Source organism: Paroedura picta, chromosome 10, assembly GCF_049243985.1.
Source record: "Paroedura picta isolate Pp20150507F chromosome 10, Ppicta_v3.0, whole genome shotgun sequence".
Taxonomy (NCBI): Eukaryota; Metazoa; Chordata; class Lepidosauria; order Squamata; family Gekkonidae; genus Paroedura; species Paroedura picta.
Window position 1 is genome coordinate 79,734,529 of NC_135378.1, and position 13,121 is coordinate 79,747,649.

Sequence of the window (13,121 nt, forward strand, 5' to 3'; positions counted from 1 at the left end):
ACCAGGAAGTTATGGCTTAAATACGACAGATCCCCCCATGACTCTGGGGCATTCTTTTATCTTGCTTCTAAGTATCTTGCACCGAATAAGTGTATTTTCTGGTTATCAGGCGTCAAGAAAGAAAATAAATGTTTCCACGACAAATGTTCCCCCTCCCTGTTGTTGTTTTTTAATACAATCTTGTTCGTATTAATTTGCACTGTGAAAAAAAAATTCCTATAACTGTAGGAAGGAAAACGAGACAGGGAAGCTTATACATGAATACTGGGGTGGGTGGGGGGGGGAGAAATATCTTTCCCGGTGTGTCTGTGACACACACAACTGCTTCCGAAGACCCATAGCTTCTTTAATAGATATATAGATATATATATATATAATCTTGTAAAATCGATGTAAAAAAAAACCAGTGTGTGTTACAGAATACTAGAAAGTGGAAATTAACACACGGGAAGGCAACAGACATAAAATAAATTAAAGACATTAATAAAAGCTTCTTTCCATATACAAATATCCTTTGGCTTTTTCTTTCTTTTCATTTTTTTTGTGTGACTTTACTGACGCCAACTGTACAAGCCTCAGTTTCCTACGTGTAAAAAAAATGTACAAAGTCTTTAATCATTTTTTTTTTTTTACATGGAGAAGGAGATAGCTCGGTCGTGAATGTGTCGCTCCTCAGTAGGTGAGGATTCAGCCCTTTGAAGCTGCAACGTATCTCCGGTGAGCAGGAAATCAGAACGCCGGGACCCAACTCCCCAGCAGTGAGGAGTTCTTCAATGCGCTGATTAAAAAAGAGCGGGAGGCACTTAGGATCTTATACAAGATGCATAGCAATTGAAAGGGGCCCAAGCTTAGCAATGCACAAGGATGCGCTGCGCTCAGCACTGCTGCCTACACCCTTAGTCTGATGCAGATGGTCCTTCTTTTCCCTGGCAAGGTCTAGAAGTGAGGAGACCCTGTGACTGTCAAAGCTTGGCCACTGGTGGTGTAGTCCCCTACGGCGGGGGTAGTCAACCTGTGGTCCTCCAGATGTCCATGGACTACAATTTCCATGAGCCCCTGCCAGCAAATGCTGGCAGGGGCTCCTGGGAATTGTAGTCCATGGACATCTGGAGGACCACAGGTTGACTACCCCTGCCCTACAGCATGCGAGCTTCGTGGGGAGGACTGGGGTCATGTACTAAGGACCCAATCTCTGCTATATTCAGGACATCAACAAAATTTGTTGGGGGGGGGGGGAATATAAGCTTTTGAGAGTCAAAGAAGAAGGGCTCTTGGACTTGGACTCTCAAAACCGTAGACCCAGGAAAGCCGTGTTGGCCTCAAAGAAGGTACTAGATTCGAATTTAGCTGTTCTACTGTTACCCTATGAAACTGCCGTATCGATGGTGTCTAAAGTAAAGGCAGTCTCGTGGCTGGACCATTAAGCCTCAAAGGTACTGTAAGGGTCCCCAATCTTTGCTGAGCCTGTAGGCACTTTGGGGATTTTGAGAATGGTGGAGGAGTGGTACCCCAAGATGGCTTCCATCTGGGGCAGAAGGTTGGATATCCAACATCCTCCTACAATGGAGGCAGTGGTGTTCTTGAACAGCTGTTCCGTGTCTATACAGCGGTGATGCCCCCTAGGTTCTTCTGAACCACCTTTCACTCCAGGTTGGTGAAGGAAAGCAAATATTGCCTATTTGCTTCCAGAGGAACAACAAACGTGTATGGGAAACTCAGCAGTGGGCACCACTTTGGGGCCATCCCTGGTGGACCACATGTTTTGGGAGACACATCATGCATGATGGCGAAGGAAATTCAGTTCACGGAGAGCTCTATACCCACTCCATAGTTCATACAGGTCTCACACTGTCGGAACAACTTGACCATGGATGATGCCAAGAAGCTCCAAGAAGACTTGGGACTTGACCGCTGGCAAGCCATTAAGGAATACATAACAAATCTTGGATCATCCTGATCCTTGGATTTTGTCAGCACAAGCTCTCTTCGTGCTGGTGTTAATAAGGCAGAGACAGATTGTCATATTCTTTTCAACGTGGCATTGGCCTTACCCACAAGGGGCTTTGTATGCTAGGAACTGCATGCGGCAATGACTACACATGCCATGTTGGTCTGGGGATTGTAGTAGAGCACAGGTGGCCAAATTCCCATGGGCTCCTGGGAATGGAAGTCCATGGGCATATGGAGAGCCACAGCTTGGCCACCCCTGTACTAATACTCCATATACAGGTGAAAACAACTGGTTTAAACATGGCTGTGAACATATGGAACCCCGTACAGGTAAAGGTGTGTTTTTAAACTTAACTCGCATCAAGTTTAAACAAGGATCTGCAGCCAGAACACAGGACAACTCAAAGAGAGTTACTAGAGCAGTTGGCTGTAGTAACTTCCAGCAGACCAGGTGGTGCCTCCTCTTCCCTTCTGCTGTCCTGAAGACAGGGACGGGACTGCAGGAAATCACGGTCAGCGTCACACAGATCTTGATCCATATCAATAAAAGAATGTCTCAGCATTGAATCTCCGCAAGCGTCCAGGAAAACCCATACTGGGTTCAATTGTTGAGCGCTTCAGGAGGGGAGGGTGCAATGGTATAGCCAGATCTCGGGAGCTTAGTGGATGGACAGGAGACCATCAAGGAACACTCCAGAAGAAGACAATGGCAAACCAACCTCTGCTTCCCACCGGTTTGGAAAGCCCTTCCTTTGGGTCGCTGCCAGTTGGTTGCAACTTAACGGCACTTAAGTACATACGTATTTAGCACTTCATAGGACTGTCCCAGTAACTTAAGGCAGAAACGCATAATACCTTGATGAATCTCTCTCCAGAAGAAGAGAGTCATTAGAAGAACAGGCAAAGCCCAAGCGTAGCTGGTGGTTTAGGCAGCTTTCTCCCAAAGGGTCCTTCCAGACAACCTTCAAATAATCTCAGTCAAGTTCTTTGCTTTGCAGATGTCTTGTTCCCCCCCCCCCCCACGAACGTCTTGCAACAGACACAGTAGATGACTTGGGCCACCGCTTGTCTTTCATCCCCCACTCCCCGTCATATCCTTGCTGTAAGAACTTTATAATCCGCTCCTCCCATCCTCTGTTCCTTCTCGCCTTCTGTTCTTCCATTCACTCATACTTGTTTGGAGAATGAAATGCATTGGTGGTGCAAAACGGGCTGCGAGTGTGTGTGTGTGTGTGTGTGTGTGTGTGTGTGTGTGTGTGTGTGTCTGGGGAGCCGTAAAGCAAAGAAGTCAACGAGCGGGGGTGGGAGACGAGATGTCGAGAATGCTCTGCAGCCTCCCGGAGGGTGTTATCTGCATGCACAAGACTCCACTGTCATGTTGGGGTAGACTTTGAGTACCACGTTCTTGTTCTCATCAAAGAACAAGATGCTGAGAGACGTCATCTTGTCTGGGACGCAGCAGGGCTCAGGGATCCCAGAGACGACCCCCACCGCTCTCACGATGCTTTGGATGGTGGCATGGTTGGATGGCTTCAGAGCCTGCAGGGGAGGAGAAGGAGAAAAAAGGTGAACCTGGGGCTGGTAGGCTTAGTGGCCTCGGTATCTGCAGGGCTGGGATTCAGCTCCAAGCTTGGAGTGAAAAGGCTGAGGTTCATCTTCCCATGCTACTATGAAGTTATCAGGGTGGACTTAGACCAAAGGTATCTAACCTACCTGGCAGAGGAACCACATGTATTCTGAGTCTCTTGGGAGAATGGCAGAATAATTTGGTACTTAAATTGGGGTCATGGGACTTTTCTGTATTCTCATTTGAATACAAATGAGAATCTAGTCCAGCATCCTGATAGTCTTCAATCAATGGCTGGACAGAGACTTCTCCTGGATATTTTATTTGTTTGTTTGTTTGGATTTCTATACCGTCCATTCTTTGCAGCTCTGGGAGGTTACACAAGTTATACAAGTTATTGTATAACTTTACAAGGAACATTATACAGTCTGTAACATACAGTCTGATCCTGCATTGAGGAAGGGGTTGGACTAGATGGTACGTGGCCCCTTCCAACTCTAGGATTCTATGATTCTACTTGTTAAGTTCCTGTTTCTTCAGGATATTTTTTTTCCTGTTCTGCAGGTGTTTTGCTGCCCCTAGTGGTCGATTCAACTGCAAACAGGTCCCCCCCCCCAGTTTATTTCCTGCAGGGAAACTGGGTGGAAAAAACCTTGTTTATTGCTACACACAGGCAGGCATTGGCAAACCACCTCTGATTGTATCATGCCTTGAAAACCCTATGAGGTTAGAGACCATACTTGTACAGATGTGGGTGTAACAGCTGGAGGGGAAATTGTGAAAGAAACTGAACATGCAAGGAAACTGAATGTGACAATGGACCCCAGTAAAGTGAGTAAAACTGGGATACATCTTATCAGCTGTTCAGGAAGGGAGATGGGATCAGAAGAAGACGTAATTTTTATCCCCCACTTTTCACTGCCAAAGGAGTCTCAAAGTGGCTTACAACTGCCTTCGTTTCCTCTTCCCACAACAAACACCCTGTGAGATAGATGGGGCTGAGAGAGCTCTAAGAGAACTGCTCTGTGAGAACAGCTCTAACAGGACGATGACTGGCCCAAGGTCACCCAGCTGGCTGCATGTGGAGGAGCGGAGAATCAAACCCAGCTTGCCAGATTAGAAGTGGCCACTCTTAACCACAACACCACTCTGGCTCTCCTTCACCAAAGAACTGATCAATGGTATTGCAGTGTGGTTTTTTAACAGGAGGTTCCATCTTGCAGTCTTCAAACAAAGGTGGATACACACTTTTCTTGGATGCTTTAGGATGCTTAGGGCTGATTCTGCGTTGAGCAGGGGGTTGGACTAGATGGCCTGTATGGCCCCTTCCAACTCTATGATTCTATGATTCTATGATCTATCCAGCCTCGGTTGCAATATGTGCTTTCCATTGGTTCGGCACCAGTATCTTGCCAGATACAGTCACTCCTTCCATTCAGCATCGGTTTAGCCCTTTCAATTTTTAAAAATTTCCACCAAAGATGCAGGTATTTGCCCTGTCTACCGATTTCTAAGCACCTTTGGCTTCAATGGAATGCCACTGACAAAAGATCACATTAGAGATTCATGAAATATTTCTCCCTTTTCTCCGATAAAGAGACCAAAGTAAAGCAGACTCCAGCCTGCCATAAACAATTTGCTGGGGGGGGAAATGAAAGAGGCAATATGCGTCTCAATTCATAAGGAGATCTCCCTTTGACATCTGAAGTGCTGAAAGGGGACAGTTCTGAGTCGCGACAGCATTTCAGGCAATCAGTCTGATGGAACAAAGCAGCCCAGTGCACTGCTTGAGTTTCACAGGAAACTTTTTCTAGAATCCAAAGAATCGTAAAGCAGGCATAAAACAAAACTGGCATCGAGATGCAGAATGGCTCTTGCAGATCGCGTTTCTGTCTCTCTCCTCACCTACAACTTAAAACTGGATAAATAACGGGGGTTATATTATCACCAGACAGCGAAGGGATTTTCCAAGGCCTTTGGCTCCAACTGAACGCAAGAAAATCACTGCAGCATAGCTGGTAAATTCGAATTCCACTTTGTGTGGGGCCACATAACACAGCAGACTGGATCCATGCACTGCAGGTTACTCCACTGCTGGGGAGCGACATTTTTTGTCTGTGCCGGTAAGCTTTTAGAATGTATTAAATGCATGGGGAGTTGTTTCCCTAGATATTGTGATGGCTCCGTTTGTATTTTCTGTATCTATCACATCTGTTCACATGAAATATGCTACGGCAAAGCGGAGGAGAAGCAAGGTATTCAGTACCGGAACCTTGTCGCATATGATTGCAGAATAATATACAATCGGAATCAAAAAGACCACCACTTTTATATGCCACAGTGTTTTTTCTTATACTGATGTTGCAAGCATTCCCTGTGGCAGCCTATAATTATTTATTCGTTTGTGTCAACTGAATGCAGCCCACCGCAAGATTGCATTAGGGATCCATGAAATATCAATTGTGTCTTACAACCTGCAAGGAAGCAGGAGAGCGGTAGAGGGTCTATTGTATTGGAAGGCTGAGTTTCCACAAAGTCAATTAGATTTCCCTAATGAGGTTGTAAGTTTGTTCCCCACCCCCTCCGCTTCTTTGATTTTATGCACACACCACATCAGCAAAGATGTCTGCTGGCCTGCTGTAAAACGGTACTCCTCAGGGGCGGAAGCAGCTATTTATCCCATACACGTTAGGCACACATAGATGAGGACTGAATTGGAATGGTTCTCTCCCCCCCGAAAGGAATGTTTCACAGTGCCATCCTTGGTAGAGTTAAGTCAACAGATGCAGAAGGGTGTAACTCTGCTTAGAATGGCATTGTGAATATAAATAAATAATAAGAGCCCTGTTGGGTCAGGCCAGTGGTCCATCTAGTCCAGCATCCTGTCTCACTAAATCGCCAACCAAATCCTCTGCAGGGCCAGCCACGGGGCATAGAGGCCATGATCTTGCCTCCTGGATCTGGGATTCAGAGGATGAGTGCCTCTCAATGGCTAGTAACCACTGATAGACTTATCCTGCATGAAACTCTCTAATTCTCTTTGAAAAGCTGTTTATTCCTGTGGCCATCACTCTATCCTCGGGGTAATTCCGCACATCAGGGAGAATTTCGCCCTACATCAGCTACATTTTACTGTATGCAAGAGTCCAGTAGCTCAGGAAAGACTAACAAAATTTGTAGCAGGAGATGAGCTTTTGTGAGCCATGTCTCCAGATACAGCTAGAAACAGAGCCCCACCCGCTCCCCGAAATCTCTATGAATTTCCCAGTTCAGAGCTGACAACTTTAGATTTCAAAAGCTACCCAGCTCAATTCAAACACAGGCGTCTTGGGTTCGTTTCACCTCAGCAAGAAACAAAGCCAGGTGTTCTTCCTCTCCTCATGCCTCATGATTCCCCTAAAATTAATGTCTTCCCCCATTTTATTTGAATCTCGGCCATGTACAGGTGATGGGTAGGTCACGTGCCATGTGAATGCTGCAAAGCACTCCCTGTTGAAAGCAGTGAAAAGAAGGAGAACCCAACAACCACAGCAATGTAGGAAATAAATATAAGATTAGTTTTCCTTCCTTCCTTCCTTCGGAAGGCTCAGAAATAGCATCACTTACCCCGTTATGGCCAACGAGAACTCTACAAGCATTTTGCCTGTACATGAGTGGACAAAAGAAAGATGACCTAAATTGGGGTGTGACATTTCAACTGTATAATACTCTGTGTCGGAAGCCGTTCTAGGCACTGAATTTGGGAGAGAGCCCTGGTGCGACTTGGTAACTGGCTTATTCCATCTGCAGCCGTCAGAGTGAAATCTTATCAAAGATGTGGATGATTTGGATTCTGCCAATGAGCGAATGAACAGGTCCCTAGAGCTGAGGACCCCAGAAAGCAGAAATATAGCATCACTTACTCCATTACGGCCAACGAGAGCTTTGCAATCAATATTTCACCATTATTTTGGCGAGAGGTTAACCCTGCAATTATTTAAAAAGGAGATTTCAGATTGTCCTGCAACCTTGGACTTTCACCAAGCTTGTAGAAGCATCCCCCCTATCTGTCCATAGCTCCATTTTGCAGATTTATTAATCCACGCTCGCTGGCCCATTACGCCCACACATCGTACGGCAGATTTTCAGAGCAGTAAGCTCTTAATCTTGTCTTGGATGCTGGGCCCACTTTCCACACCATTCTTCTTCTTCCGGTGAATTTAATTCTGCAGCTACGATTTTTAAAATGCACTTTTTAATCGTTACAGGATGTCACATGATGTCGGGGGTGGCAACGTCTAAAGGTCTTTTTAAAAATGTTACGTCATTGGCCTGTCGCAGCTGCACAGGATTTAAATCCTTGCGATTCGGGTTGTGTGCAGGCATTTTAACATCAGTTCAATGTATGAAACGGAACAGAAAAGAACAAAGGGCAATGTTGAAATTGACAAGACTGCTTTTGAAATTGACAAGCAGCCGTGAAGCCACATTTTCCATACTGTGGCGCACCGGAAGGTTTTTTGCTGTGTTATCGGCCACCGTGAAAAATTTGAGTCACACGATCTCATGGTGGAACATGTTGGGTGTACAGAATGCATAGTAGAAGTAGAAGAGAGCCAGTTCTCACAGATCTGCCAGAGCTCTCTGAGCTCCACCCATATCACAGGGTTTCTGTTGTGGGGAGAGAAAGGGAAGGCAATTGTCAGCCACTTTGAGACTCCTTCGGGTAGTGAAAAGCAGGGCATAAAAACCAAGGCTTCTTCTTCGGCTTAAACTGCTTAAACTAGAATTTTAAAATGTGTCTGCCTTTAAAATGCAGGGCTCCGTTCCTGACACTGGTTGACTGAACAGTAACGCAAATTAAGTAAGTAAAGTACAAGGCTCCTGTTTATTTTTGCTTCCTTACTGTCATCCTCTGAAGGGACTTGAAAACGCTACTATTGAGCTCCATGACTCAACAAGAGGCTCTTAGCCTATTTAAGCCAAGCTGTCTGCTCCAGTCGGAACACACACAAACACGTCCACTAGATTTACTGTTGCAGGACAATCGTCGGAGAACAGCTACAGGGAAGGGGGGATGTACATTGGGTTTCCAGCTAGAGCAGCTTTTCGGGCGAGGGCAGGAAGGGAGGGGGGTAAGCGCCGGGATGTGTGGTTTTCCACCTGCAGTGCTTTTTCTGTACATCTGAATTAACTCAATGTTACTGCCTGGCCTCTGAGACAAGAGCAACTGAGGTAGCAGGAAGCAGAACGGTGAAGGCGAAGGGCATCTGACAACGCAGGCTGACTCTCCACCCGAGGGAAGGTTAATGGAAACCAAACAAGGAAGGGGTGGGGGAGCCAGGAGGCACCCGGGAGAGTCAAACAGTAAGGAAGGAACGGAGCTGATGTGAGGGGAGATGGTCCTTGAAGGGCTTGCTGGACTTGATTCCGAATCCTTGATCCTTTCCGAAAAGGGAAAGGCTTTTTTTGGGAAACAGAGTGTGTGCTTATTTGAAGAAAAAAAAATCATTCCCCACAAACACACACACACTAAACAATGCACTGCAAGCACAAATAATTTCTGGATTGTGTTTGCTGGGACACGCCAAGAGAATGTGAGAGGTGCAGGGGGAAACACACTGTTGTCGCACTGGTGTACATCAGGGGTAGTCAACCTGTGGTCCTCCAGATGTTCATGGACTACAATTCCCATGAGCCCCTGGCAGGGGCTCATGGGAATTGTAGTCCATGAACATCTGGAGGACCACAGGTTGACTACGCCCTGGTGTACATCACTTCAGGAGAAAATAGGAAGTGATGTCACTGCGGGCTTGTTCTTTAACAAGCTTTTAAATTTTATTAGCCATGCTGTGCACTCAGTTAGCATGTGACTTCCGGGGGCGTGGCAGGGAGGCGTGGCCAGCTGGCATGGCCTCCTGCCTGGCCTCTTCAACTAGAGATGCTGGGGATTGAACCCGGAACCTTCTGCGTGCAAAGCAGATGCTCTACCACCAAACCACAGCCCCATCCTGTGAGTAACACAACGGGCTGGCATTAACTAAGTCCCTGCAGGTTTAGCTTGCAGGCTCTCATGCAGGAGAAACAATGGAGGTGAACCCTGAAATATGAGTTGGAGCAGCTGCTGGGGATTCATTGTCTGGGTTGGCAGCCTCGTGATGCGGACCCTCATCAAGGGAGCCTGACTCTCTTAGTCATAGGTGCAGAAAGCAGCCTTCTGGCATGAGCTGACCGGAACTCTGCAAAGTGAGGATTTTTTTTCTCCTGGAACATCTGGAAGGCTCACAAAGCCTGCACTCGAAAGTCAGCAAATCTCTCCAAAGTAGTCCCTCCCCACCCGGCCTTTACAGCTGTTTCTTCTTTTTCATTTGCTGAACTTCAAATGTTTCGTGCCTTGCAGGATTAGTGCGTGAGTCCCAGCATCAGCACGAAGCGGAGCTGAGTGAGCTAACGGTCTGCTCCCAAATAAGAAAAAGAAAAATCCTCCCCGGAACCGTCCAAGTGGCTTCTCTGTTGTCTCATCCGCTCCCCTCCCTTCTGCCAGCAGCAAGTTGCTCCTGGGAGAACGCTACGCGAATGTCCTTTGAGAAGCAGACCCCCTAAAAACAGGCACCACCTTGGGGAAACCAAGGCCAGTATTACAGGTGATGTGATGATGTCACTTCCAGCGCCTACAGGAAGTGGTGTCGTTGTGTCCTGGCAACACTGGACACTCTGGAAGAACCTCTATGGTGGAAGAGTTTTTGCACAAATACCAATCAGTGCATGCCGGAAGTAATGCTGTCACATCCCAGGCCTAGGCCTTTGCTGCTGGTAAAATCCCCTTGTCTAAGATTTCCACCCCCGTCCTGGGGCCCTGAACCCGCAGTTGATCAGCTGGCAGCAGGGCGAAGGGATTACTGGCAGCAAAAGCAGGCCAAGCCCAGCACAGCCGGCAACACCACAACCTCCCTTCTGTCATGTAGCAGAAGCAACATCATCGCAGCACCACAGATGCTCAGGTATTCGGGGAAAATTCAATGATAAATGCGCAGTTTACTGTGGGGTTTACTGCTGAAATACTAGAGCGCCCCCATGAGGCTGGTGACATGATGACATCACTTCCGGTGTGCCCCGGAAGTGATGTCACAGTGTTACCAGCACCGTCAGCCTAGGCCTAATTTGCTGCTGATAAATCCGCCCACACTGAATTGGTTACTTGCTTGCTGGATATATGTGCCCTGTCCTTAAACACCTGATTCTTTAGCCAGTGGGATGTTCACTTATCTTTCTGAGCAGCAGTGCCAATGTTCTCCTTTCCAGCTGATCAGTGGCAGGGGCAGAGCATCTCCTTCCCCCAGCAGGGGCTGACAGCCCTGTGACATACCAATGTCAGAAACAGTGCTGTCCCCCCCCCATCCCTCCCCCCGGCTATAACACTGGGCAAGCTTCGAAAACCCTTCCCCCCCCCCATTTCAGAGAGTTTTGGGGACTATGATGTTGCTGTCGCCGCTTTAATCCGCTCTGCTTTGTGGTTTTATGTAAATAATCCTGTTTTTGCATCGTAAAGCGGCCCTGGGAGGCCGTAAGCAAGATCAAACGGCCAGGATAAAAATAAGCAGAGAGATATTTTTAAAAGCTTAAAAGGCCCCCTTTGCTGTCAGAAGGCCACCAGGCACTCCATCTTCACAAAAGAAACCGGTCCTTTACCCGGAACATAACTCACCGTAAATAATTAGCATTGTTGTAGGGGTGTTTTTACTGTTCTAGCTCTTGTATCTAATAGCTGCACACAGAGAATTAGCCCACAAAGCTCTTCCTGGCGTGGCAGTGAAACCTTCACTTTGCCTAGATTTCTATATAGAAAGAACCCCGGGAGATGACAGGCCTTGCTAACTTTCAGACACATATTTTCTGGAACTACAACTGATGCCAGAGGGCAGCTACCAGTTCCCTTGGAGAGAAATGCCTGCTTCAGAGGGCGAACGCTACAGCATTATATTCTACCCTTCTCCAGGTTCTGCCCCTAAATCTCCAGGAATTTCCCAACCAGGAGTTGGCAACTTTAGAAATCACTAACGTAAGCCGTATTGCAAAACTTAAGGAGCCGGTTTTGTGTGTGTGCATGCCTGTGCATCTAGGAACCAAGCTGATGGGTTTATTTCAAAATACCGTATCGTATGTTATGTATAACAAAAAATGTTTACATCGAGGCACGATCGTGGATTATTTTTCCTTGGCTGCAGTAAACCTCCAGAGGACGCTTCCCAAATCAAATTTCAAATCCTTCTAAATCTCCTAGCTGGAAATATGGAAGTGCTGACACAGCCTGAACCCAGAGCGGTGCTTAAGCTATAACGTCCAGACATTAGGCTTGCAACTATTTTCTTGTTTGCAGGTCTAAGCAGAGCTTAGTCCGCTCAGTCCCTGGCCTCTGAAGGCCTTAACCCTGCTCAGGATCACCCAGAATGTCAGAAGCTGCAACTCTCTAGCTTTTAAAAACACAAGTCTCTTGTCTCGCTCTAGGGTTGCCGGGCCTGTACTTGGCAATCTTGGGGGGCGGGGCATGGTAAGGCAGCATCCTGTGCCGGGATGACATCACTTCCTCCACTGCAAAACTCGATATGGAAGGCCGAGCATCAAAGAATTGAGGCTTTTGAACTCTGGTGCTGGAGAAGACTCTTGCGAGTCCCTTGGACTGCAAGGCGAACAAACCGGTCAGTCCTAGAGGAGATCAGCCCTGACTGCTCCTTAGAAGGCCAGATCCTGAAGATGAAACTTAAATACTTTGGCCACTTCATGAGAAGGAAGAACTCCCTGGAGAAGAGCCTAATGCTGGGAGCGATCGAGGGCAAAAGAAGAAGGGGACGACAGAGAATGAGGTGGCTGGATGGAGTCACTGAAGCAGTAGGTGCAAACTTAAATGGACTCCGGGGAATGGTGGAGGACAGGAAGGCCTGGAGGATCATTGTCCATGGGGTCGCGATGGGTCGGACACAACTTCGCAACTAACAACAACAACGACATACTTGGGGAATTGCCCAACCTATCTGCATAAACATTGTACCTACTTGGCTACTATCTGTCTGTCTGTCTGTCTGTCTGTCTGTCTGCTTCCTGTGTGCAACTCTGCCATACGATAAATAAATCACCATCATCTCTCTGCTTTTGACTGCAACATGAACTGAATCTATCTGAATAACTATTTATTTACCGATTGACTTACTGCCGTTCCCAGCCCCGATGGCTCACAGCGGTTTGCAACAGTTGAGAAGAACAAAACAGAACCATAAAAACCCCTCCCGCCTCCCCATTCCCATAACCCTACCCCACCCCCCCAGCTCTATACCTCCCACCACCCACCCCATCCCACAGCAGCTATGCCCGGGAAGACGATAAAATGACAGCCTGGGGAGGGGCAAGTTTTACTTTTGCAATATACTTCTTGGGCTATTTGCTTTCTGCAAGCAATACCACACTCCTATGACTGGACAGACCCCACTCGATTAAAACAATCTCCCTATAGTATCGCAAGTCCCCGAACGTTGCCTGCCCAGCGCTGGCCTTGGGAGGCTTACAGACTTCTGCCCTGCGCCTTCCTGTACGCCACCTGCAGTTCTTCTTGCCAGGCCAGCAAGCTCCAGGG

At 47.3% G+C, this 13,121-nt stretch overlaps 1 protein-coding gene across 1 annotated transcript in view; it reads right to left on the minus strand.

Moving 5' to 3' along the window:
* Positions 1–1,230: 1,230 nt before the first annotated feature.
* BMP3 (bone morphogenetic protein 3) overlaps positions 1,231–13,121 on the minus strand; it is a 35,587-nt gene continuing 23,696 nt past the window's right edge. The window contains exon 3 of the mRNA XM_077301078.1: positions 1,231–3,489. Coding sequence (XP_077157193.1) covers positions 3,298–3,489 — 192 coding nt within the window. The 3' untranslated portion in view covers positions 1,231–3,297. The remainder of the gene's footprint in view (positions 3,490–13,121) is intronic.